This window comes from Amblyraja radiata, chromosome 9 (assembly GCF_010909765.2).
Source record: "Amblyraja radiata isolate CabotCenter1 chromosome 9, sAmbRad1.1.pri, whole genome shotgun sequence".
NCBI classification, from domain to species: Eukaryota; Metazoa; Chordata; class Chondrichthyes; order Rajiformes; family Rajidae; genus Amblyraja; species Amblyraja radiata.
Window position 1 is genome coordinate 6,722,155 of NC_045964.1, and position 25,659 is coordinate 6,747,813.

Consider the following 25,659-nt stretch of genomic DNA (forward strand, 5'->3'; position numbering starts at 1 on the left):
CCTCCGTAGAGGCAACTGTGGAGGCCTCAATAGGCCTGACTATGGGAGAACTGGGGATGGGGACTGGACATTGTGCCTTCCCCCACAGTGGTAACCATTGTGGGGGGATGTTTTTTTGTGTGTAAATGATTATTTTATTCTGTGTCCAAGATGGCTGCCGGAAGGGAGAGTGGACGCTGGCGCGCTTTAGCTGCCGCTGCTCTCTCTTCATATTGTGTTTTTGATTTTTGTCTTTGGATTGAATTCTGTCTTTAATTTGTGTACTGGTGATGTCTTTACTATTTATTTCATTCCGCTTACATGTTTTTACTCTATTTGCTAAATTTTGTAAGGTGTCCTTGAGACTCTTGAAAGGCGCCCATAAATAAAATTTATTATTATTATTGATCTGGAACACCCGCTGAAAACCCACACGGTCAAAGGGAAAACGTACAAACTCTGTACAGACAGCATTCGTAGTCAGGATTGAATCTGAGTCTCAGATGCAGTGAGGTAGCAATTGTACCGCTGCACCACTGTGCCGCCCCTAATACTTGTTTGAGTTCTGTTCACGTCTATTAAAGTCATCGCACTACCCTGCTGAACCAGATTGTTTGTAGTCTATTTTGAACCTGAAGTGACCTTCCAATCTAGGTCACCCATTTCCATAACATTCCTCATCTCCCATCCTGGTTTCAGTTCACCCACATTATTTTTATACCATCATATTGAACTCATGGCCGACTTCATCTCTTTGGACATGACCTTAAGTTTAGTTTAGTTTAGAGATACAGAGCAGAAACAGGCCCTTCAGCCCACCGAGTCTGCGCCGACCAGCGATCCCCGCACATTAACACTACCTTACATCCACTAGGGACAATTTACACTTATACCAAGCCAATTAAGCTTCATACTGGGACTCCGGTGCTGCAAGCACTGTAAGGCAGCAACTCTACCACTGTACCACCGTGCCACCCATTTAACTACAACTCTCCTGCCTAGATCCTAACTTTTCACTTTTGTATGGCTTGAGTGAAGCAGATTATAAACAGAGGTGCCAGGAGTAGGCCATTCAGCCCTTCGAGCCAGCACCGCCATTCAATGTGATCATGGCTGATCATCCAAAAAGCAGTACCCTGTTCCTGCTTTCTCCCCATATCCCTTGATTCCTTTAGCCCTAAGAGCTAAATCTAGCTCTCTCTTGAAAACATCCAGTAAATTGGCCTCCACTGCCTTCTGTGGCAGTGAATTCCACAGATTCACAACCCTCTGGGTGAAGACGTTTTTCTTCATCTCAGTCCCAAATGGCCTCCCCTTATTCTTAAACTGTAACCCCTGGTTCTGGACGCCCCCAATATTGGGAACATGTGTCCTGCATTTACCCTGTCTAATCCTTTAAGAATTTTATATGCTTTTATAAGATCTCCTTTCATCCTTCTAAATGCCAGAGAATACAAGCCCAGTCGACTCATTCTTTCTTCATATGTCAGTCCCACCATCCCGGGAATTAATCTCGTAAACCTACGCTGCACGCCCTCAATAGCAAAAATGTCCTTCCTCAAATTTGGAGACCAAAATTGTTAGAAGGGCCCGAAAGGCCTACTCTTGCACCTATTGTCTATTGTAGCTGCTGGGATTCTAGTTTAGGTCAGGCATTTTTCCTGCTTGCAAGGAAACCTATCAATGGATAAATAGCTCCAAGGCAGAGTGGTTTCACGCAGCGTAGCTCGTCCTTTACCTCCACACCTTCGTGTTGCCGGAGCAACATTTGTACACAATTCAAGTCGTGACCAAGGTCGTCTGTGGCCAGCGTGCTGGCCTTCTCCTGGATCCAAGCCTTCAGATCAGATACATCATAATCGAATCGGTGAACTTGTTGCGCTGCCTTCAGATTCTGGAGAAAGGGCACACAGTCAGTTCGAATTATAGACATAGAAACATAGAATATAGGTACAGGAGTAGGCCCTTCGGCCCTTCGAGCCAGCACTGCCATTCAATATGATCATGGCCAATCATCCAAAATCAGTGCCCCATTCCTGCTCTCTCCCCATATCCCTTGATTCCTTTAGCATTAATAGCTCTATCTAACTCTCTCTTGAAAACATCCAGTGAATTGGCCTCCACTGCCTTCTGTGGCAGAGAATTCCACAGATTCACAACTCTCTGAGTGTAAACATTTTTCCTCATCTCAGTCCTAAATGGCTTCCCCCTTAACCTGTGACCACTAGTTCTGGACTCCGCCAACATCGGGAACATTTATCCTGCATCTAGCCTGTCTAATCAATTTAGAATTTTATACGTTTCTATAAGATGCCCTCTCATCCTTCTAAATTCCAGTGAATATAAACCCAGTCGATCCATTAATAGACCTTCCCACGCATCAGAAGCTGCTTTGACTAATGATAGAATTTCATTGTTCTATCAGGGACGTTAAACACTCTCGACTCTCGATTGTTGGCAAGATCAATCCGACCACCTGAACAAGAATGGGAAGTCCATAAGTGACTTCCGCCTAAGGCCCAGCCAATTTAATCCCTTTTTTCTATCATTTGTATGGTTTCTTTCCTCAACTAATATCATCCGGGGAAGTTATGTATCTCTACATTGTCGAAAAGTTACCAGTTAGCATATACAGGCCACTGGGACACTCAATGAAGAACATCACAGTAATCTGATTGAATACACTCACCTATGGGAGATGGACAAATACACACACCCTGACACACTCACTCGTGGGAGATATACAAATACATACACCCTGACACGCTCACCTACTGTAATGGACAAAAGGCCACATCCTGATAGACTCACTGACAGAGTACAGACAAACACACACATCCTGACACTCACAGGGAATGGGAAAGCACACAAACGCTGATGCACGTTCAGTAGTGGGTAGTAACCCTGCATGGTGTCACTTGCAATAAGTATCTCACCTCAGCCCGGTCTCTGACGGCTTGCTGGAGTGTGTCCCATTGCTGGTGAATCTGATCAGCCTGCTCCGTGACCTCCTGCATGAAGCTGTGGCTCTGTCTCCTCAGTGATTTGACCAGCTCGTGGAAAGCAGACAACTTGTTCTGTCCCAGGCTACTCAGCTCTTGCTCCAAGTGCTCAAACGTCTTCTGCAGCAGCTGAGAGAGGAAGCACAGAGAGGTGAAGCAGGACAATCGCTTCATTCGTCTGCCATACTCCTGTCCTCCGCTCAATGTCGTTTCCAGAACACATCCTGGAGTAGTTAGAATGTGTCAAATATCGATGTTAAAGCCCTGTCCCACGGTACGAGTTCATTCAAAGAGTTCTCCCGAGTTTGGCCTGATTCAAACTCGGAGATTTACAATAATGGCCACTCGTCGGTACTCGGGGCTCTCGTGGACATTTTTCAACATGTTGAAAAATCTTCCCGAGCCTTCCCGAGCTTACCGCGTTTCCCGAGTACCTGCCGTTAGCGTTACGAGCTGCTAAGAGACGTCCCCGAGCTCCGACGTATCCGCTACGTTCATTCTCCGTGCTTACCACGAGTTTGATATTTTATTAAACTCGGGAGAGCTCTTGAATGAACTCGTACCGTGGGACAGGGCCATTAGATGCAGAAACCTTTGGGCAGGAGGTACAGAAGCCATAAATTTCACACCATCCGTTTCAAGGACAACTACCTTGCCACAACTATCAGGTTCTTGAACCGACCTGCAAAACCCTTATCCTACCTTGCCAATGGAACACTTCAGATGGCCTCTTGCACTACTGTGGACTTGTTTTGCAATTGTGTATTTTTGCCCAAATGTCTTTTTTTTTTACACAGTCTTTTTCTTTTCACTGTATTATAACATTTATGTTTTAGTTTTAGTTTTAGAGATACAGCGCGGAAACAGGCCCTTCGGCCCACCGGGTCCGCGCCGACCAGCGATCCCCGCACATTAACACTATCCTACACCCACTAGGGACAATTTTTACATTTACCAAGCCAATTAACCTACAAACCTGCACGTCTTTGGAGTGTGGGAGGAAACCGAAGATCTCGGAGAAAACCCACGCAGGTCACGGGGAGAACGTACAGAGAGCGCCCGTAATCAGGATTGAACCCGGGTCTCCGGTGCTGCATTCGCTGTAAGGCAGCAACTCTACCGCTGCGCCACCGTGACCGCCCTGTGTAATTTATATATAGTTTATGTATAATTTTTGGGAAGGAACTGCAGATGCTGGTTTAAACTAAGGTAGACACAAAAAGCTGGAGTATCTCGGCGGGTCGCTCTGGCCCACTGAGTTACTCCAGCTTTTTGTGTCCACCTTCTGTATCATTTTCATTATGTGTTGTGTCTGAGACACTGTGCCTGTGATGCTGCAAGCTCGATTTTCATTTTACCTCGTTCTTGTGCATATGACAATAACCTTGACTCACGTCTGTGTGGCCACATTCAGCTCTAACGCCATCTACAGGTTTGTAGGTGACAGCAGTGTGGTGGCCTGGGTCACGGACAATGATGAGACGGAGTACAAGCAGGAGACAGGGAACTTGGTAACTTGGTGTCAGGACAACAACCTCTCTCGCAATGTCAGCAAGATGTAGGAGCGAGTAATCATAGAGTCATACAGCACTGAAAGCGATAGCTGCACAGATTGTGGAGGCATGCTGAGAGAATGGAGCAGCTGGGCTTGTACACTCTGGAGTTTAGAAGGATGAGAGGGCATCTCATTGAAACATATAAGATTGTTAAGGGTTTGGACACGCTAGAGGCAGGAAACATGTTCCCGATGTTGGGGGAGTCCAGAAGCAGGGGCCACAGTTTAAGAATAAGGAGCAAGCCATTTAGAACGGAGACGAGGAAACACTTTTTCTCACAGAGATTGGTGAGTCTGTGGAATTCTCTGCCTCAGAGGGCGGTGGAGGCAGGTTCTCTGGATGCTTTCAAGACAGAGCTAGATAGGGCTCTTAAAAATAGCAGTCAGGGGATATGGGGAGAAGGCAGGAACGGGGTACTGATAGGGGATGATCACCCATGATCACAGTGAATGGCGGTGCTGGCTCGAAGGGCCGAATGCACCATAGAAAACCTACTATTGGGATCCATCACAGTTTGGTTTGGGAACAATGCTGCCCAAGACCACACAAAATTGCAGAGCGTTGCAGATGTAGCTCAATCCTCACACTGACCAGACTCCCCGCCATTGAAGAAAAGACAAAGTGATGGAGTAATTCAGTGGGCCAGGCAGCATCTTTGGAGAACAAGGATCGGTGATGTTTGGGGTCAGAACCTTTCCTCCCAATCATTGACTCCATCTACACTTCTCGCTGCCTTGGAAAAGCAGCCGACATCGCTGGTCGGCGCGGACCCGGTGGGCCGAATGGCCTGTTTCTGAGCTCTATCTCTAAAATAAAAACTAAAAGCTGGGGTAATGGCCGATTTACTTATACCCCATTGTGAACATTAGACTGTGTCTCTGGGACTGATATTGTATTTATGTTTAGTAAATCTGATCTGATTTGGACAGCATGAACAATAAAGCTATTCACTGTGCCTCGGTACATGTGACAACATTAAACCCCTGCACCATTCTCCACACTTCCATCCACGTCCCAGCATATCCCCACCAGAGCTCCTGGCTCCACTTCTCATCACCCTGATCCCTGCACCAGTATCCATATATCCATTCTCTAACTCGAAGGGCCTGTCCCACTTGGACCTCATTTGCACGTCACGCAGATGGCAAGCGAAGATTTTGTACATCACTGCCTACGTCACCACGCACCAGGCGCACGTAAATGATGTCGTGTAAATTACGCGCGAATGATGCCCATGTGGGACAGGCTCTGCTAGCCCCACAGGGGAATATCCAATTCCCCAGCAGAAGTTCAGGAGTCATCAAGGCATTAAACTCTACAGCAGGGAAACAGGCCATTGGGCTTAGCTCGTCTAAGATGGCCAAGTTAGCATTATGGATTAGATCCATTTGCTTGCTTTTGGCATATATCCCTCAGAACACTTTCTGTCCAAGATAAGACACAAAATGCTGGAGTAACTCAGCGGGAGAGGCAGCATCTCTGGAGTTTCTTCAGGCTGAAGAAGGGTCTCGACCCGAAATGTCACCCATTCCATCGCTCCAGAGATGCTGCCTGTCCCGCCGAGTTACTCCAGCATTTTGTGTCTGTCTTCGGTTTAAACCCGCATCCCACACCTTTCTATCCGTGTGTTTGTCTGAATATCTTTTGGCCTCGTGGAGGAAGTGTATGATTCAGGTTAGAACAGGAGAAAATAACACTGTTCAGTTAGCATAATGACCTCCCCCCCTCTCCCCCTCTCGCCTCCCCCCCTCCTCTCCCCCTCTCCCCTCCCCATCTCCCCCTCTCGCCTCCCCCCCTCCTCTCCCCTCCCCTCTCCCCTCCTCCTCCACCTCTACTCCCCCCTCTCCCCACTCCCCACTCTCTTCCCCCTTCCCCCTTCCCCCTCCTCTGCCTCTCCCCCCTCCTCCCACTCTCCCCTCCACTCCCCCCTCTCCCTTCCCCCTCCCCCCTCCTCTCCCTCTCCCCCTCTCCCCCCTCCCCTCCTCTCCTCCTCCGTCTCCCCCTCCCCCCCTCTTCCCTCCCCCCCTCTCCCTTCCCCCACCCTCCCCTCTCCTCCCCGTCTCACCCCCCACCTCCCTCCCCCCCATTTGTGTGTGGGGGGTGGTTAGTGTGTGTAATGCTGCAGGCCCTCCCCCGCAACTGCGCGTTGAGGGGACGGGACCCAACGGGTCCCCTTTGGCCTGGTGAATATGAATCCTCTTGTTATCACAGTCTGCAGGGTTGGAAGGTGCTCCATTCCTTACCTCCACATCTTCCAGATCTTGGCCATAGTCCTCCGAATCTGCCAGGCGCTGTTTGCTGGACAGCCACGTAGCTAGTTCCTGCACCTCTTGCTCAAAGTGGTAGAGCTGATACCGGTCCAGCAGTCTCTTGCGCAGGGTTTCCGCCAACAGCAGGAGAATCTCATACTCACCCTCCACGTCCTGAAGCCGCTTCATTATCATGTGCCTGCAGGCAGGTCAGAACATCAGGCATGTCAGCTGGTGAACCTCACTACTTGTCATCCCACAGGGACGACCTTTGTAAGGTGCCTCATTGAGCTCCTAGCATGCTAGCATATTTCCTGCTGCAACATGCATGGCAGGTTTCTGATTTGTTACCCCTGCTGGTCCAGGTATTGAACGTGGACTATCTCCTTCCCCGTCCTCATTATATGCCCATTCCTGTTCTCTCCATCCCTGCAGCATAGCAATGGTCAAAGGACCTTGTGTGTAGGAAGGAACTGCAGATGCTGCTTTAAACCGAAGGTAGACACAAAATGCTGGAGTAACTCAGCGGGACAGGCAGCATCTAGCGAGAGAAGGAATGGGTGACGTTTCTGGTCGAGACCCTTCTCCAGACTATAGTGTGAAGTTCTCCAGTCTGTAGAAGGGGCTTGACCCAAAACGTCACCCATTCCTTCTCTCCGGAGATGCTGCCTGTCCCGCTGAGTTGCTCCAGCATTTTGTGTCTACCTTCGGTAAAAGGACATTAAATCCCCCCCCGCCTGTCCTGGCTGGAGGTTAAATGTGCATCCTCCTGCCTGTCAGATCCCACTGCTGCATTGGTAGAGGTGTGTTGGGTTGGGTTGTACCTGTCAGGGTGGTTCGTGCTGGATAGATTCTTCCCCGTTTCCCTCAGTTTCAACATCCTGGGCTTGTAGCTGGCCAGATCCAAATCGATGTTCTCCAGTTTCCGGAGCAGTGTCTGCGTGGCATTCTCGTGCTTTCCGTAGTCTGTGCTCTCCAGCTGTGGCCTCCTCTCCTCCATCCATAGCCCAGCCTCCGACAGCTGCGGGGAGCAGAGAACAATGAGAGTGTGCACTGGCCGAGACAGCACACCGACCACAGCTTCATTGATGAGACCAGCCCCCGGCTACCTTGATTAGGCAGTAGCAATGCGTGCAGGTGGAGGTGAGAATAAGGGAGAGCCAACAATTAGGGTGGCACAGTGGCGTAGTGGTAGAGTTGCTGCCTTACAGCGCTTGCAGCGCCAGTGACCCAGGTTCAATCCCGACTCCGCATGCTGTCTGTACGGAGTTAGCATGTTCTCCCCGCGACCACATGGGTTGGCTCCGAGATCTTCGGTTTCCACCCACACTCCAAAGACGTACAGGTTTGTAGGTCAATTGGCTTAATATAAGTGTAAATTGTCCCTCGTGTGTGTGTAGGATAGTGTTAATGTGCAGGGATCGCTGGTCGGCGTGGACTCGGTGGGCCGAAGGGCCTGTTTCCGCGCTGTATCTCTAAACTAAACTAAGCAAAAAAATTGTAATAAGCTGACTGAAGGGGAAACAACTTCAAATCCTTGGAAGAAGAACACTCTGTCTGGGGAGGGTAGTGCTGGTGAGACTAATGGAACATAATGCCTCAGGAGAACACAGATAGACAATAGACAATAGACAATAGGTGCAGGAGTAGGACATTCAACCCTTCGAGCCAGCACCGCCATTCAATGTGATCATGGCTGATCATCCCCAATCAGTACCTCGTTCCTGCCTTCTCCCCATATCCCCTGACTCTGCTATTTTAAGAGCCCTATCTAGCTCTCTCTTGAAAGCATCCAGAGAACCTGCCTCCACAGCCCTCTGAGGCAGAGAATTCCACAGACTCACCACACTCTGTAATAAAAAGTGTTTCCTTGTCTCCGTTCTAAATGGCTTACTCCTTATTCTTAAACTGTGACCCCTGGTTCTGGAGCACTCCAGTCATTCTACCCGAAGAGCTTAAATAGATAGGATTTCTGACATCACACAGATACTTCCCGGTGATATATCCTAAGATTACATCGGGGCTGCCTTCCCATATTCGTGCAGAACTCGTGGAATTCAATAACTTCACCACTAACTTCCACCTTGCCCTCAAATTCATCTGGACTATCTCTGACAACTCTCTCCCTTTTCTTGATCTCTCTGTCTCCATCACAGGAGACAGACTATCGATTGATTTCTACTATCAACCCACGGTTACCTGGACTAAGCTTCCTCCCACCCTGCCTCTTGCAAAGACACCATTCCCTACTCTCAATTCATCTGCCTCTACCACATCAGCGGCCAAGAGGAGACTGTCCATTCTAGGACATCCAATATGTCCTCTTTCTTTAGTAAAGAAATAGAGAGTACAGAGGAGATTTACTAGAATGTTGCCTGGGTTTCAGCAACTAAGTTACAGAGAAAGGTTGAACAAGATAGGTCTTTATTCTTTGGAGCACAGAAGGTTAAGGGGGGACTTGATAGAGGTCTTTAAAATGATGAGAGGGATAGACAGAGTTGACGTGGATAAGCTTTTTCCATTGAGTGTAGGGTAGATTCAAACAAGAGGACATGATTTGAGAATTAAGGGACAAAAGTTTAGGGGCAACATGATGGGGAACGTCTTTAGTCAGAGAGTGGTAGCTGTGTGGAAAGAGCTTCCAGTGGAAGTGGTGGAGGCAGGTTCGTTTTATCATTTAAAAATAAATTGGATAGTTATATGGACGGGAAAGGAATGGAGGGTTATGGTCTGAGTGCAGGTAGATGGGACTAGGGGAGAATAAGTGTTTGGCACGGACTAGAAGGGCTGAGATGGCCTGTTTCCGTGCTGTAATTGTTATATGGTTATATGGTTATAAATGTTGTTGATGGATCCCTCACCCGTTGTCACTTCTGTGTCCCGTAGTTCTGCTCTTGCTCCCGCTCCCCACAGACGCAACAAGGATACAATTATCCTGGTGCTCACCTTTCACCCCACCAGCCTCCACATCATCGTTCAACATTTCCGTCACCTCCAACGTGATCCACCATCGTGTGGGGCAGAGGCAGCTGCCGTGCACGGTGGGGACGGGAGTATCGAGCACTAAGGCTGTGTCTGGGGATGGGATTGGTGTCTCCATCTGCAGCGAGCGGGTGGAAGGGGACTCCTCGGGCAACGAATCAATGGACATTCTCGCTCCCCCCAATGCGACTCCACTCATTCCAGTGGAGGGATTCCGTGAGTTCATCACGGCCACTGAAGGAGCCCAACATCGGCCCAGACTGGCCTTCCTCCAGTGGCCAAACCTACATGGGCTCACCAGCTCACTGGACCTCAAACAGAGGGGGAGGGGCAAGGAGGTGCAGAGGAACGACCGGCGTCAGCTCAGATCCTTCTTGGATGCCAAGACCAAGAGCAGCGTCGTTTATGTTGAGGGTAGAGGGACCAGTGGAGCGTCCCTTATAGCCAGGGTCCAGAGGGCAAGGAGCACCCCCACTCCACCTAGGGTCCGTAGGGGGAGGAATGGTTCTGCTGTCAGCGACCGACGGACTGGTGATGAGATCTAGGGAGTGGGCAGGGCCGAAGATGTCCAGGTTGGGTTGATCCTAGGCCTGGCCAAGCTGGCCATCCACGAGTCACGTTGCCAGGCGGAAGAGGGCTTTGCCCGAGCCTGATGCTTCCCCTTTACCGGGGTTATGTCCACACTCGGGTGGTGTTAGTGGGGGACATAGTGGCATAGTAGTTATTTAGTATTTTTGTAACATAGGTGTTTGGTATTTAGTATCTGAATAATTTGATGATGTGTAATATGGCGGTGGGTGTGTCACAACGGTTTTTTCCTTTCCCACCCAAACCACCCCCTCCCTCTCCAACTGCAGGAGTTGTAACACACCTGTCCTTTTACCTCCCCCCCTTGTCTCCCACCATGGACCCCAACAGTCCTTCCAGGTAAGACAGAGGTTCACCTGCACCTCCTCTTACCTCATCTGCCTCACCTGGCGTTCCCAGTATGGCCTCCTATACATTGGCCAGACCAAGCGCATCTGGTCCACCAAGGCCAACTGAACCTCCCGGTTGCTAACCATTCCCACTCCCATACTGCCAGATTTCACCCAGAGAGTTGTGAATCTGTGGAATCCTCTGCCATGGAAGGCAGTGGTGGCCAATTCACTGGATGTTTTCAAGAGAGAGTTAGATTTAGCTCTTAGTGCTGAGGGAATCAAGGGATATGGGGAAAAAGCAGGAACGGGGTACTGATTTTGGATGATCATATTGAATGGCGTTGTTTAAGAAGGAACTGCAGATGCTGGAAAATCGGAGGTACACAAAAATGCTGGAGAAACTCAGCGGGTGCAGCAGCATCTATGGGGTTTCGGCCCGAAACGTTGCCTATCTCCTTCGCTCCATAGATGCTGCTGCACCTGCTGAGTTTCTCCAGCATTTTTGAATGGCGGTGCTGGCTCGAAGGGCCTAATGGCCTACCCCTGCACCTATCTTTCTATGTATCTATGTTTCTAGTGATGCCACACGCAAACTGGAGGAACAGCACCTCATATTCCGCTTGGGTAGCTTACAAACAACGGTATCAACGTTGAATTCTCCAATTTTAGGTAACCTTTAATTTCCCCACCCTCCCCTCCCCTTTGCCCTTCACATCCTCCCTCTCCACCCCCCCTCTCCTGTGCCCCACCTTGTCTCCCATTTTTTCTCCCCTCCCCTTCACCCCTCTCCTCTCCTACTACTTTCCTCCCTCTGACTTCACAGTTCGCTACACATCAATTCTGTTTCACGCCTTCTGCTTTTATCTCTGGCCTTTGTTTCAACCATCTGACTATCAAAGTGCCCCCTCGCCTGCGCTCACTATTCTTTGCCACGCTTGGCCTTGCCTTTCCGCTCTTCCAGCTTTCTTCTCTCCCCCCTACAACCCGGTCTGAAGAAGGGTCTCGATCCCGGAACGTCACCTGTTCCTTCTCTCCAGCGATGCTGTCGGTCCCACTGAGTTACTCCAGCTTCTTGTGTTTACCTGCAGTTCCTTGTTGCCACATAAGATTGCCCTGCTGTTTATTGCTTGGCATGATTATTGATGTGATTATATGCAATCTCTGTGAGCAGAAGTGGTCAGAAGTGGGAGTAAGTTTTTTGTGGACGTAAACACTGCCTCAGAAGGCGGTGGAGGCCAATTCTCTGGATGCTTTCAATAGAGAGTTAAAGCCCTGTCCCACGGTACGAGTTCATTCCAAGAGTTCTCCCGAGTTTGCCCTGATTCGTACTCGGAGATTTACAGTAATGGCCACTCGTCAGTACTCGGGGCTCTCGTGGACATTTTTCAACATGTTGAAAGATCTTCACGAGTCTGCCCGTGCTTACCTGCCGTTAGCGAGTCTTCCCGAGTACCTGCCGTTAGCGTTCGAGCCGCTAAGAGACTTCCCCGAGCTCCGACGTACCCGCTACGTTCATTCTCCGTGCTTACCACGAGTTTGATCTTTTTAAAACTCGGGAGAGGAATGAACTCATACCGTGGGACAGGGCTATCAGAGAGAGCTCTTAAAGATAGCGGAGTCAGGGGTTATGGGGAGAAGGCTGGAACAGGGTACTGATTGTGGATGATCAGCCATGATCACATTGAATGTCGGTGCTGGTTCGAAGGGCCGAATGGCCTACTCCTGTACCTATTGTCTGTTGTCTATTGTCTAACTGAATGCTTACCTCAGCGAAGAATAGTTGTGCTGCATGTGCCTCTTTCAGCAACTTGGCCCTCTTCTCGACTTCCTCTTTCAGCGTCTCCACCGCATCTTTCAACACCCACAGTCGCTTTGAAATCTCTCGAGCGTTGAAATGCCCGCTCTTTGCAAGGTTCCGTCCCTCTTCCAACACATCATGTATCAGGGAATCGTGGCAGCTGATCTCAGTCTGCAGAGCCTGGTGGAGGAAAATCCAATAAAGACCTTACTTCTGCACCCAAACGGTAGAATTATGTCATGCACATCTTCAGGATATCCCAAAGCTCTTCTCAGACAATAAATGACTTTAAGTTAAATTGAAGAGAGGCTACAGCCAAATAGCAGCCAAACTGTGGATAGAAAGCCACTGTACAATGCGCGGAGGCAAATGGCTGATAATCTGTCTTTGTCATGTTGGTTACCAATTGACGCATCTGTGTTGGAAGGCACCAAGTTTAGATATCATTTCTGTAGATTGTATAAAGCAGGCAAGACAGTGAGGAATTCTAGATTCCCAGCCTCGAAGCAGAGCACAAGGTATGGAGTCTCTAATAGTATAGGTGCTATCAATGTAGTGCAGACAAGGAGAACTTTGCAAACTGGTGTCGTTGGAGATCGGAATGAATGAAATAGGAAGCTAGGTTTCAGCACAGCATGGATCCCATTTACAATGGGAAATCATTCTTGTTGGATTGGTTTACCAGGACAAGAGTTACTCCTGAACTCGAGTATGTTCTTTCAGATTAGCTCACCTGGTGCTTCTTCTGCAAACTCTGCACGGCATTCAATGACTGTCCAGTCTCCTTGGCCAAAGCCAACTGGAGCTTCTCCTGAACCCACTCCAGCTCAGCATCAAGGTCCCGGAAGAACTGATAAAGCTGCAGGCTTGACTGCAAACACGTGCGCCTTTCCTTGATGGGTTCACCCAGTGCCCGATACCTGAGCAGCAGGAAATAGGAACTCATCAAATCCTTAAAATCTGTTTCACAGGCAATCCACAAACACAAGGATGCCACCAATATCCCAGTAAATCCAACGGTGGTAGAGATAATGGATGGGACTAAAATCAACAAGGAGGAGATACTAGTAAAGGCCCTGTCCCGCTTTCCCGAGTTACTCACGAATTCTCCCGAGTTTTCCCCTTGATTCAAACTCGGAGAATGTCTGTAGCGAGTCCGTTGGAGGCCGTAGGAGTCCGTAGACATTTCGTAGCGGCTCGTAATGCCAGCCGTAGGTACTTGGGGCATCAGGTAAGTCGGGACGTTTTTTCAGCATGTTGAAAAATGTCCACGAGTAAAACAAATAGCCCAGAGTACCTACGGCTGGCATCTCCGAGTTTGAATCAAGGGGAAAACTCGGGAGAATTCGTGAGTAACTCGGGAAAGTGGGACAGGGCCTTAAGGGCGCTGTACAAAGTAAATGTTGATACACATATTTGATTGCTGGGGATGAAGATTACAGAGAGGCTTGCCAATATCCTCCAATCTTCCTAGAAACATGTGGGACTCCAGACAATAGCACAAGTAACATTCCTGAATTATAATGTGTATAAGGACATCCCAGGCCACTGTGGGCCGTTCAGTTTATGATAGCCTCGGCAAATTGGGCCGAAGGGCATGTTTTCACACTGTGTGACTCAATGACTCTTTATATCTATGACTCTAGCTATAGACATTCCTCCTCATCTCCTTTCTAAAGGTACGTCCTTTCATTCTGAGCCTGTGCCCTCTGGTCCTTGACTCCATGGAACCATGGTAAGAATAGTTAGAGAACAGATTGGCAATGTAGTCTCTGTTAATAAAGAAAGCTGGCATGGATCATTGAAGGTAAACCTGATTCACTGTTGTTGGATGAGTGTTGGGAAAGGTGGGTGAAGGAAATGCAGTGAATGTCTTTTCATACAAAATGTACACAAATCTATGACAGAGGAAGCATCTTTGATAAGAGGTAAACACAAAGGAATAAAGTAGTCTTGTGATTAAAGAGTTAAATTAGGCTAAAATGGTAGAGAACATTGTTCCTTAATGGTCAGTGTTGGCCATTAAAAAAATATATATTAATGATTTGAATATGGGTGCACAATGCAGAATTTCAAAATTTATAGGGCACAACATTTTAGTATGTTACTAGACCAAGTGGGACCCGTTAGGCCCTGTCCCCCAACGCAAGGGGGTGCAGCGTCGGCGTTCATCCCGGGGGAAGGGGCAGGGGTTGGAGTGGCTGTGCGGGGTGCGGGGGCTGGAGCGGGGGGGTAGGGGAGGCTGATGAGAGTCCCCCCCCCCCGATCGGCCCTCACCACTCCCTGCCTTGTGCCCAATCACCAGGATTATGGGACCAAACTGCAACCAGAACTTGATGAGCAGCCCCTTCAGATATTGGTAGAGGGGCAGCAACCTCGTTACCGTTGGCAACGTCCCATTGTGATGTCATTGTGGCAGTTAGCAGCCAGCTTGAGAGCCCATTGTGATTGGTGCACTGTGAGAGGCATTGTGACATCATCACTGTGAGAAGACTGGAAGCTGTCTGTGAGAAGGCGGGTTTGGCTGTTTTTTAAATTTCAACGATTAATCATTTTGGAAATATGGGTGGAAATGCGATGGGAAGATGTTTATCGCCACCAGGACAAAAATGTGAGTAGGATGTGTGAAAATGGGAAGGCTGTGGCCTAGCGTTTGGAAGAAGATATGAATTAACCTGATTGGCACACACAAACAAGACCAAGACTTTTAGTTATATAGAGATAGTCACAGATGTATATAGTATGAAGCTCATCAATGCCAACCAAGGTGGTTTTCCTCCAGTATTTTGCTCCATCTACCTATCAGCATCTGTGTGAAAAAAATTGCTCTCATGTCCCTTTTAAATGTATCCTCTCTTACCTTAAATCATTGCCCTCTAGCTTTAGACTCCCTGACCCTGGGCTGAAGACTTTCATCACCCTCCTGGGGCTTGGACATCGGGAGAGACATTGAGAGCAGGGGAGAGAAAAGACTTTGCCTTCCATCACAGTGGGTTCACTGTGATGGATGTTTGTGTGAATTTAATTGTGTGTATGTCTGTAGGACATTGTCTTTGTTTGTATGGCTGTGGAAACGAAATTTCGTTTGAGTCTCACTGAGGCTCAAATGACAATAAATTTGTATTGTATTGTATTGTATTGTATTGTATTGTATTGTATTGTATTCATCATCCAACTTATCAATGCCCCTCATAATATCCATAAGATCACTCTTCAGCCTCCTTTGCTCCAGGGAAAACAGTACCAGCCTATCCAGTCTTATAACTCAACTCCTCCAAGTCCTGACTTAGTAACTGGTTGTTTACACCAAGAGCAGACTTCCACAGGTGGAATGGGAGTGACTTTCGAATAGTGAAAGGCCTAGATAGAGTGGATGTTTAGAGGATGTTTCCACTAGTGGGAGAGTCTAGGACCAGAGGGCACAGGCTCAGAATAAAAGGATGCGCCTTTAGAAAGGTGAGGAGGAATTTCTATGGCCAGGGTTATATATAGATATAAAGAGTCATAGAGAGACATATACAGCATGGAAACAGGCCCTTCTGGCCAGTTTGCCTACGCCGACCAACATGCCCCATCTACACGAGTCCCACCTGCCTGCATTTGGACCATATCCCTCCAACCCTGTCCTAATCATGTAACTATCCAAATGTTTCTTAAATGTTGTGATGAGTTATTGACCTCTTCTGGCAGCCCGTTCAATATACCTACTGACATTTGTGTTTTTAAAGTTGCCCCTCAGGTTCCTATTAAACACCCCCAGCCCCAAAACCTATGTCCTCTGGTTGTTGATTCCCCTATTCTGTGGAGATGATTATTTGCATTTACCCCATCTGATCCTCTCATGATCTTATACACCTCTATATGAACACCCCTCATCCTCCTACTCTCCAGGGAATAAAGTTCAAGTCTGCTCGACCTTTCCCTATATCTCAGGTATGAACCTATGACCCCCCCCCTTGATGTCAAAGCCCCAGTTGATCACTTCAGGAATCCTTCAGTGCTGTGTCCTATGCCCAGCCATCTACAGCTCCTACATCAATGACTTGATCGGAATAGATCGGGTAGATGCAGAGTCTCTTGCCCAGAGTAGGGAAACATAGAAAATAGGTGCAGGAGTAGGCCATTCGGTCCTTCGAGCCTGCACCACCATTCAATATGATCATGGCTGATCATCCAACTCAGTATCCTGTACCTGCCTTCTCTCCATACCCCCTGATCCCTTTAGCCACAAGGGCCACATCTAACTCCCTCTTAAATATAGCCAATGAACTGTGGCCTCAACTACCTTCTGTGGCAGAGAATTCCAGAGATTCACCACTCTCTGTGTGAAAAATGTTTTTCTCATCTCGGTCTTAAAAGATTTCCCCCTTATCCTTAAACTGTGACCCCTTGTCCTGGACTTCCCCAACATCGGGAACAATCTTCCTGCATCTAGCCTGTCCAACCCCTTAAGAATTTTGTAATTTTCTATAAGATCCCCCCTCAATTGAGAACCAGCAGGCATAGGGTTGAGGTGAAGGGGGAAAGATTTTATAGGAATCTGAGGGGTAACTTTTTCACACAAAGGGCAGTGGGTGTATGGATCAAGCTGCCAGAGGAGGTAGTGGAGGCAGGGACCATCGCAACGTTTAAAAAGCAATTGGACAGGTGCATGGATAGGAGAGGTTTAGAGGGATAGTTTTAGTTTAGTTTAGAGATACAGCGCGGAAACAGGCCCTTCGGCCCACCGGGTCCGCGCTGATCAGCGATCCCCACACATTAACACTATCCTACACCCACTAGGTGGCAATTTTTACATTTACCAAGCCAATTAACCTACAAACCTGTAAGTCTTTGGAATGTGGGAGGAACCTGTAAGTCTCGGAGAAAACCCACGCAGATCATGGGGGAACCGTATAGACAGCACCCGTAGTCAGGATCGAACCCATGTCTCCGGCGCTGCATTCGCTGTAAGGCAGCAACTCTACCGCTGTGCCACAGACCCAGTGCCTGCCCCATTGGCTTGGTATAAATGCAAATTGTCCCTAGTGTGTGTAGGATAGTGTTAATGTGTCCTCTGACGCATCTTGACATCCTCTGAGGGAGGGCCATATGTATGTATTTATGTATGTACTTAATCTATGAACCAATGTTGTATAATGTTAGTATCTCCACCAATGTAAAGCACTTTGGTCAACGAGAGTTGTTTTTTAAATGTGCTATAGAAATAAAAGTGACTTGACTTGACTTAACTTGTCAATGTTCGGGGATCGCTGGTCGGTGCAGACTCGGTAGCTGAAGAGCCTGTTTCCGCACTTTATCTCTAAACTAAAAAATGAATCTAAACTCTACTTGGTTTTCTGGGTTTAGTGCTGACTGGCTGAACCTTAGCTCTTACCTGTGGAGCACTACATCAACTCTGTCCCGAATTTCCTCAGCTATGAAGTGCTTCTTGTGAACAAAGTCTTCGGATTGATCGAGAAGTCCTTGCATCCTTTCCACATAGCTGCTGATATCTTCCTCCAGCTCCTGCTGTTTGTTGAGCAGGTTCCTGACAGAGACCAGGTCCACGCCATGGGCAGGGAGATCCAGCTGTTTCTCCACTTCACTGAGCCACTTCTCCACATCCTCTATGCTCCGCTGCAAGTTCAGGGCCTCCACAATTAAAGAGATAGAAACATTAATGATCGATCTACAAGGGCCAGAACCGGGAGCCGCAGTTTAAGAATAAGGGGTTGGCCATTTAGAACGGAGAGGAGGAAACACTTTTTTTACCCCAGAGAGTTTTGGATCTGTGGAATTCTCTGCCTCAGAAGCAGTGGAGGCCAATTCTCTGGATGCTTTCAAGAGAGAGTTAAGCCCCTGTCCCACGATGCGGGTTTACCCAAGAGCTCTCCCGAGTTTAAAAAAATCAAACTCGTGATACATTATCATGAGTATTTTTTTACTCTTGGTCATTTTTCACAGTGTTGAAAAAACTTCACGAGTTACCGCGTTTCCCGAGTACCTGCCGTTCGCATTACGAGCCGCTACGACACATCCACGAGCCCCGCTACGTACGTTCTACGTACTTACCACGAGTCTGATTTTCTTTTAAACTCGTGAGAGCTCTTGGGTAAACTCCCATCGTGGGACAGGGGCTTTAGATAGAGCTCTTGAAGGTAGCGGAGTCAGGGGATATGGGGAGAAGGCAGGAACAGGGTACTGATTGTGGATGATCAGCCATGATCACTGTGAATGGCGGTGCTGGCTCGAAGGGCCGAATGGCCTACTCCTGCACCTATTGTCTATAACTCTCTCTGCATCAATGGCACATGAATGCAAAAGCTCTCACTGTACCTCAGTACCCATGAAAATAATAGTTCAGTTTAGTTTATTGTCACGTACACCGAGGTACGGTGAAAAGCCACCGATACCAACATCAACGCACCCACCTCCCATGTGGCCCATCACTTCCAACTTCCTCTTCCCTAGTGTGCTTGGTCTTTCCTAGTAGCATTGTGCGATAGGGACAATCCTACCAATGTTTCCTTCCCCAGCCAAGGCCTCTGAAGATTTTCTGCACCAAATCAACTTTGAAAACCAGAATGAGACGCATGAACCAGGATGCTGGGCTCAGTATGGTACAGGGCTACATCAGTAAGGTTGTGCAAGAAGAAACTGGAAACAGATGCTGGTTGAAACCAAAGATAGACACAAAAGGCCGGAGTACCTCAGCGGGTCAGACAGTATCTCTGGAGAAAAGGAATATGTGACGTTTTGGGTCAAGACCCTTCTTTGGTAAGGTTGTCTCAGATTCCAAGGGATTCACCAAGAGGCCACAGCTCACCAGCAGCATCCAAGGCTTTGCTTTGTGATGTGACAGATTCTTGTGACTCTGGTAATGGGCAGGGCAGGGAAAATCGGAGGCAGAACTCCCTAGGCTTGCCACACCAATCATCCAAAGCAAATTAGAGATGAAAAGGAAATTTCACTGGACAAAGTGGTCTAACTTTATCAAAAGTACCGCAGCATTTCCTACAGTTGTATCGAGTAGGAGTGATAAGCAGAGCAATAATCTGAGTTAGAGGAGAAGAGAGGGGTAGCTTTTTCACACAACGGGTGTATGTGACGAGCTGCCAGAGGAGGTAGTTGAGACTGGCAATATCCCAACGTTTACGAAACATTTAGACAGGTACATGGATAGGACAGGTTTGGAGGGATAAGGGCCAAACATGGGCAGGTGGGATGAGTGTAGCTGGGACATGTTGGCTGGTGTGGGCAAGTTGGGCCGAAGGGCTTCTATCCATACTGTACCCACTCTGTGAGAGTAGCAAGGGTCCCCTTCTGATTCTTACCCAGTAAGTGTGGACACCTCATTGATGACACCACAGGATCCATTCAAACCACTAACACAAACTGCATGCATTCATATGCAAGGGGGGTGTCTTAGAATGTTTGTGCAACTGCATTTAAGTCAATGCATTGGGGGTAAAGTGCAGTAAACAAAGTCCATCCTGTTGGCAGATGGTGCTGGATTGCCAATGCCAATGCTGAAAGTGAGATCAATGAGAGCCCGATAACTTTCACCTACCTTGTGTGCATTCATCAGCTGAAACTTCTTCTCATTGCAGCTCAGCAGCAGTTCGTTCCACAAGTCCTGAATCTGTTTCATTCTGGGCTCAATCTCATGCACTGCGTAATGTCCGTCATTAATTAGTTGCTCGCCTTCCTGCAATGGAATCCAGGGAAAAAACAACCAAACTACAGTCAGGCTGGTCGATGGCATCTTGCCCGATGACCGGGAACTCACCCGAGGCTTGTTGGGTCGGTGGGGACCAGGAACCCCCCCCCCCCAAGGCTTGTCGGAAGGCGGGACCACGAGGGAGCTGGAGACATCAGCCGCGAGGAGTGGGCCGGTCGGAGGGTGAACCAGGATAATGCCTCCAGCGCCTTCAAGGTCAGCTGTAGGAGACGCCCATGGCTCACAAAGATGGCCAGAAGGGCCGGCTGGTCTTTAGACTTTGAATAATTGCCCCTAAACTGGCGGTGCCCGCATGTGTTATAGACGCACAAATAATGTCATTGTGCAGTTGCATATGTGAGACAAATAAAATACTATCGAACTATAGAATGGGCACAAACTCATCCAGACTGAGCAGACTTGACACCGACTTCACCCTCACACACCACAGATGGAGCATCAACCTCACTCCCCTCAGTTCTGCACCCAGTTAGAATGAGCTGTCATCTCAGGTTGTATAGTCAAGGCTTTTAGTTCCTTTAGTTTAGTTTACAGCGCGGCTACAGGCCCTTCGGCCCACCGGGTCCGTGCCGACCAGCGATCCCCGCACATTAACACCATCCTACACCCACTCTGAACAATTTTTACATTTACCAAGCCAATTAACCTACAAACCTGTACGTCTCTGGAGTGTGGGAGGAAACCGAAGATCACGGAGAAAACCCACGCAGGTCACGGGGAGAACGTACAAACTCCGTACAGACAGCACCCGTAGTTGGGATCGAACCCGGGTCTCCGGCGCTGCATTCACTGTAAGGCAGCAACTCTACCGCTGCGCCACTGTGACCGCCCTTGTTTACAAACCTAAGGGGTGATCTAATTTAGTTAATGTATTGTATTGTATTGTATTGTATTCAAATTTATTGTCATTGTCTCAGTTAGAGACAACGAAATGAATTTCCCTTTACAGGCAGTATCATAAAAATAAAAATAAAAATAAATAAATAATAATAAATAATAAAACATATTAAAAATAAAATAGAATTTAAAAAAAAGCACAAACACTGAAAGTCCACGACACAACATAACACAATAATGGTGAGTAAGTGTAATGAACTGATATGATGGGAACGAAATACAGGAACGTCTGTCTGTCTTTATTGAATCATTAAGATTTGTCAAGTCCTGTCTGAAAAATTTGCATTCCATTGAATCCCTTTTTTTAGCCTTGCCATAGATCACAACTCTACTATTTAAATATCAAAACTGCAAAACATTTATGAAGTTGTGGCAATTTTCCAGGAAGATCGTCTAGATTGAGTCTACCGTCAGTGCACATCTGTTTAACCGGATGGAGACTTGCATCTAAAATGAACCCCATTAAGCAGGTATGAGGACTATGTTGGCCAAGGTTGGAATCTGATTGAAAGGTTGGCCAATACATAAACAATGGCACGCAATTAAAGAAATACTTTTCTCAACAATTGTACATTCCATTAAAAAATGGGAAGGGAAATGACCCGTCTGTGGCTAAGGACAGTAATGAGAAGGTTTATGTTGCCAGAAAGAGCTCCATTGGGGTGTGAGCTGGAGCTGTGGGCAGAAGGGTCTCGGGTGTCTGGAAAGGTTTCACGAGCCGAAACTCTTACTGTGTTAATGCTCTGGATCCTGTTTTGATTAGCCATGATCTCAGCCTCAAAGCTTTGGTGCTTTAGCAGCTTGCCCTGCAGGTTGCTAGGATCCATCCAGTTCTTGTCCAGGGCCACACTGAGCTTTTCGTTCAGCCACGACGCAGCCTGGGGAGAGACAGTGCAGAGAACAGTCAGCACCTGTGGGTGAAATACTGACACATCCCTCATTCCTGTGTCGCGTGTCTCCTCTTGGAAAACTTTCCATTGAGATAGTTTGAAGATATCCCTCATGTTTCACCCATTATCAGTCTCTCAACCAACCACATTCAACCCATAAAAGGCCTGTCCCACTTTCATGACCTAATTCACAACCTTTTTTACTCATGGACATTTTTCACCCTGCTAGAAAAACGCCCCGACCTACTTGATGCCCCGAGTACCTACGACTAGCATCACGGCCTGCTACGACCTACCTATGGCCTCCTACGACTTTGTGATGACCACGCTGCGAGTATGAGTCAAGGGCAAACTCGGCAGAGGTCGTGAATTAGGTCGTGAAAGTGGGACAGGTCCTTTACTTTGAATGAATGAATAATTTTATTGGCCAAGTATTCACATACAAGGAATTTGCCTTGGTGCTCTGCCCGCAAGTGACGACATACAGTGAGTCAGGAATGGCACATAAAACATTAATAATAAAACATTATCAATTAAATATGTGAATTAAATAAAATACCAGATCAAAGGGAGGCTACAGATTTTTGGCTGTTGAGTAGAGCAACTACTCGTGGATAAAAACTGTTTTTATGTCTGGCTGTGGCAACTTTGACAATCCGGAGTCGCCTTCCAGAGGGAAGTGATTCAAAGAGTTTGTGGCCAGAGTGAGAGGGGTCAGAGATGATCTTACCCGCTCACTTCCTGACCCTTGCAATGTACAGTTCATCAATGGAGGGAAGGTTGCAGCCAATAACCTTCTCTGCTGATCGGACGATTCGCTGCAGCCTCCAGGTGTCGTGCTTGGTGGCTGAGCCAAACCAGACCATGATGGAGAAGGTGAGAACAGACTCTACGATGGCCGTGTAGAATTGGACCATCATTGCCTGTGGCAGATTGTGCTTCCTCAGCTGCTTCAGGAAGTACATCCTCTGTTGTGCCTTTTTGACTGTGTAGTCGATGGTAGCCCCCCACTTAAGGAACTTGGAGATGATGGTTCCCAGGAACTTAAAATGCTCCACAGATGTGACTGTGGTGTTGTTGATGGTGAGTGGGGGGAGGGGAGGTGGAGCTCTCCTAAAGTCTACAATCAATTCCACTGTCTTAAGAGCATTGAGCTCCAGGTTGTTGCGATGGCACCAGGACGCCAGCTGTGTCACTGTGCTGGCTCTAGGAGATACAGTGCACAATTTGGCTGCTGTCTTTCCAGTACAACAGTAGTGACTGCACTTCAAAATACCTAATTCTACACCGTCCTGGGTAATGTTTTCACAGGAATGGCTCGATTGTCATCATGTATTGTCTTTCCGCTGACTGGTTAGTTGGTCAGGTCGGGTGGAGTTCCCCCCGCCACGGGTACCATGTAATCCCGTGCTACCTGCTCCATGGTCGGATAGTCGGCAACTAAACCGGCTCCCCCACCTGATTTGCCAGTTGAGGAGGGGGGCTGTGGACCCCCCAGCAGGACCAAAAACAAGACCCTGTCAAAGGGCAGATGAGCTCTTAGCGAGCCAACAGCCATCCACAGTTCAGTAGAAGTTGTGATCACTGTCGTACATGGCATTGTAAAGGGCCCTGTCCCACTTTCCCGAGTTACTCACGAATTCTCCCGAGTTTTCCCCTTGATTCAAACTCGGAGAATTACGGCAATAGCCAGCCGTAGGTACTCGGGGCTATTTATTTTACTCGTGGACATTTATCAACATGCTGAAAAAACGACCCGACTTACCTGATGCCTCGAGTACCTACGGCTCTGCATAACGAGCCGCTACGAAATATCCACGGACTCCTACGGCCTCGCTACGGACATTCTCCGAGTTTGAATCAAGGGAAAAACTCGGAAGAATTTGCGAGTACCTCGGGAAAGTGGGACAGGGCCTTTAGGCACCGTGCCCGTTGATGTTTGCAACGATGATGATGCTGACTGGACAGCACACAACAAAAGCTTTACACTGTACCTCGCTGCATGTGACAATCAACTAAACTGATCTTTCTCAAGATTCAAGATTCAAGATACATTTAATTGTCACATGTGCCAGATGGCACAGTGAAATGAAATTCCCATACAATAAAAAAATAAAAAAATAAATAAAATGAAATACAAAATAAAGAACACACATTATAGGATTTGACATAAAACATCCCCACACAGCAGAATCAACGTTTCCCACTGTGTGGGAAGGCACCAAAGTCAGTCTCTTCCTCCCTTCCTTCTCTTTGGTCTATTGAAAGCACAGCATCACCCCACAGTGTGGGACATAGGTGTCAGGCGGTTCCAGCTCTAACCTTCCCTCGGTCCCACAGCACTGCACGACAGGCAGCCACTGCCACACATGGGCTTCAGTGCAATGGGCTGCTATGTATTACCGTCTCCAGTACCTACTCTTGTGGTGTATCGTCACCAACAGAACCTGCAATTGTATGGGGCTCGGATGCTGTAACCCTGATATAGAGTCATACAGCGTGGAAACAGGCCCTTCGCCCTACTTGCCGACCAACATACCCCATCCACACTAGTCCCACCTACCTGCATTTGGCCCATACCCCTCTAAACTTGTCCTATCCATGTACTGTCCAAAGTATCCTAAACATTGTAATTCTTAACTACCACAACCAGCAGCTTATGTTTCCATATACTTACCATTATTTGTGTAAAATGTTGCCCCTCAGGTTCCAATTAAATCTTTCCCCCTCACCTTAAATCCTCTGGTTCTTGATTCTCCTGCGCTGGGTAAAAGATGCTGTGCATTTATCCTGTCTATTCCTCATATGGTCTATAAGAACATCCCTCATCTCCTGCGCTCCAAGGAATAATATCCTAGCCTGCTCAGCCTCTCCCGATAGTTCAAGTTTTCTCTGCACCCTTTCCAGCTTAATAACATCTTTCCTATAGGCAACGTTTCGGTTTGAGACCCTTCTTCAGACTTCGACCCAAAACGTTGCCTATTTCCTTCGCTCCATGGATGCTGCCTCACCCGCTGAGTTTCTCCAGCATTTTTGTCTACCATTGATTTTCCAGCATCTGCAGTTCCTTCTTAAACAATATGAAAAGTTCAGTTTAGTTTATTGTCATGTGTACCGAGGTACAGTGAAAAGCTTTTGTTGCGTGCTATCCAGTCAGCGGAAAGGCAATACATGATTAGTATCTTGCTAATTCAAGTTATTAATGTTGATTAATAGCAACTGGTTTCACTCAGTTCACTAACAGGGTCTAGGTGCTATCTGGTACTGTTTGCATAAATGTTTTATATTTTTGTAAAGATGCTCCTTACCTCATAGGAGCTTCTGAGGAAAATCTGCAGCTGTTTGGACTGGCTTAGGAGCTTCCCACGGTGCTCACAGTTTTCCATTAACTTTTGTTTTCTAAGAGGCAAGAAAGTTAATAAAAACGACAGTCGTGAATGCATTGAAACCATCAATCAGACACAGAATCATTCATTCAAAGCTTGCGGGAATTGAAAGAGAAAAGGCCATACAGAATCAGTCCGCCTGGACCTACCTGATTTCCCGTTGCCAAAATCTTTAAAGCCCCTGTCCCACGATGCGACTTCACCCAAGAGCTCTCCCGAGTTTTAAAAAAATCAAACTCGTGGCACTTCATCGCGACTATTTTTTAACTCTTGGATA

General features: G+C 47.7%; 1 protein-coding gene across 1 annotated transcript in view; it reads right to left on the reverse strand.

Annotated features, from left to right (window-relative positions):
- The window catches only part of sptbn5 (spectrin beta, non-erythrocytic 5), a 288,791-nt gene that overhangs the window by 44,658 nt on the left and 218,474 nt on the right, over nt 1-25,659 (reverse strand). The window contains exons 49-58 of the mRNA XM_033026595.1: nt 25,305-25,395; nt 21,838-21,984; nt 20,039-20,176; nt 17,864-18,120; nt 13,220-13,406; nt 12,454-12,666; nt 7,611-7,807; nt 6,781-6,985; nt 2,916-3,110; nt 1,718-1,873 (exon numbers count right to left, since the gene is read on the reverse strand). Of these exons, the coding sequence (XP_032882486.1) occupies nt 1,718-1,873; nt 2,916-3,110; nt 6,781-6,985; nt 7,611-7,807; nt 12,454-12,666; nt 13,220-13,406; nt 17,864-18,120; nt 20,039-20,176; nt 21,838-21,984; nt 25,305-25,395 (1,786 nt within the window). The remainder of the gene's footprint in view (nt 1-1,717; nt 1,874-2,915; nt 3,111-6,780; nt 6,986-7,610; nt 7,808-12,453; nt 12,667-13,219; nt 13,407-17,863; nt 18,121-20,038; nt 20,177-21,837; nt 21,985-25,304; nt 25,396-25,659) is intronic.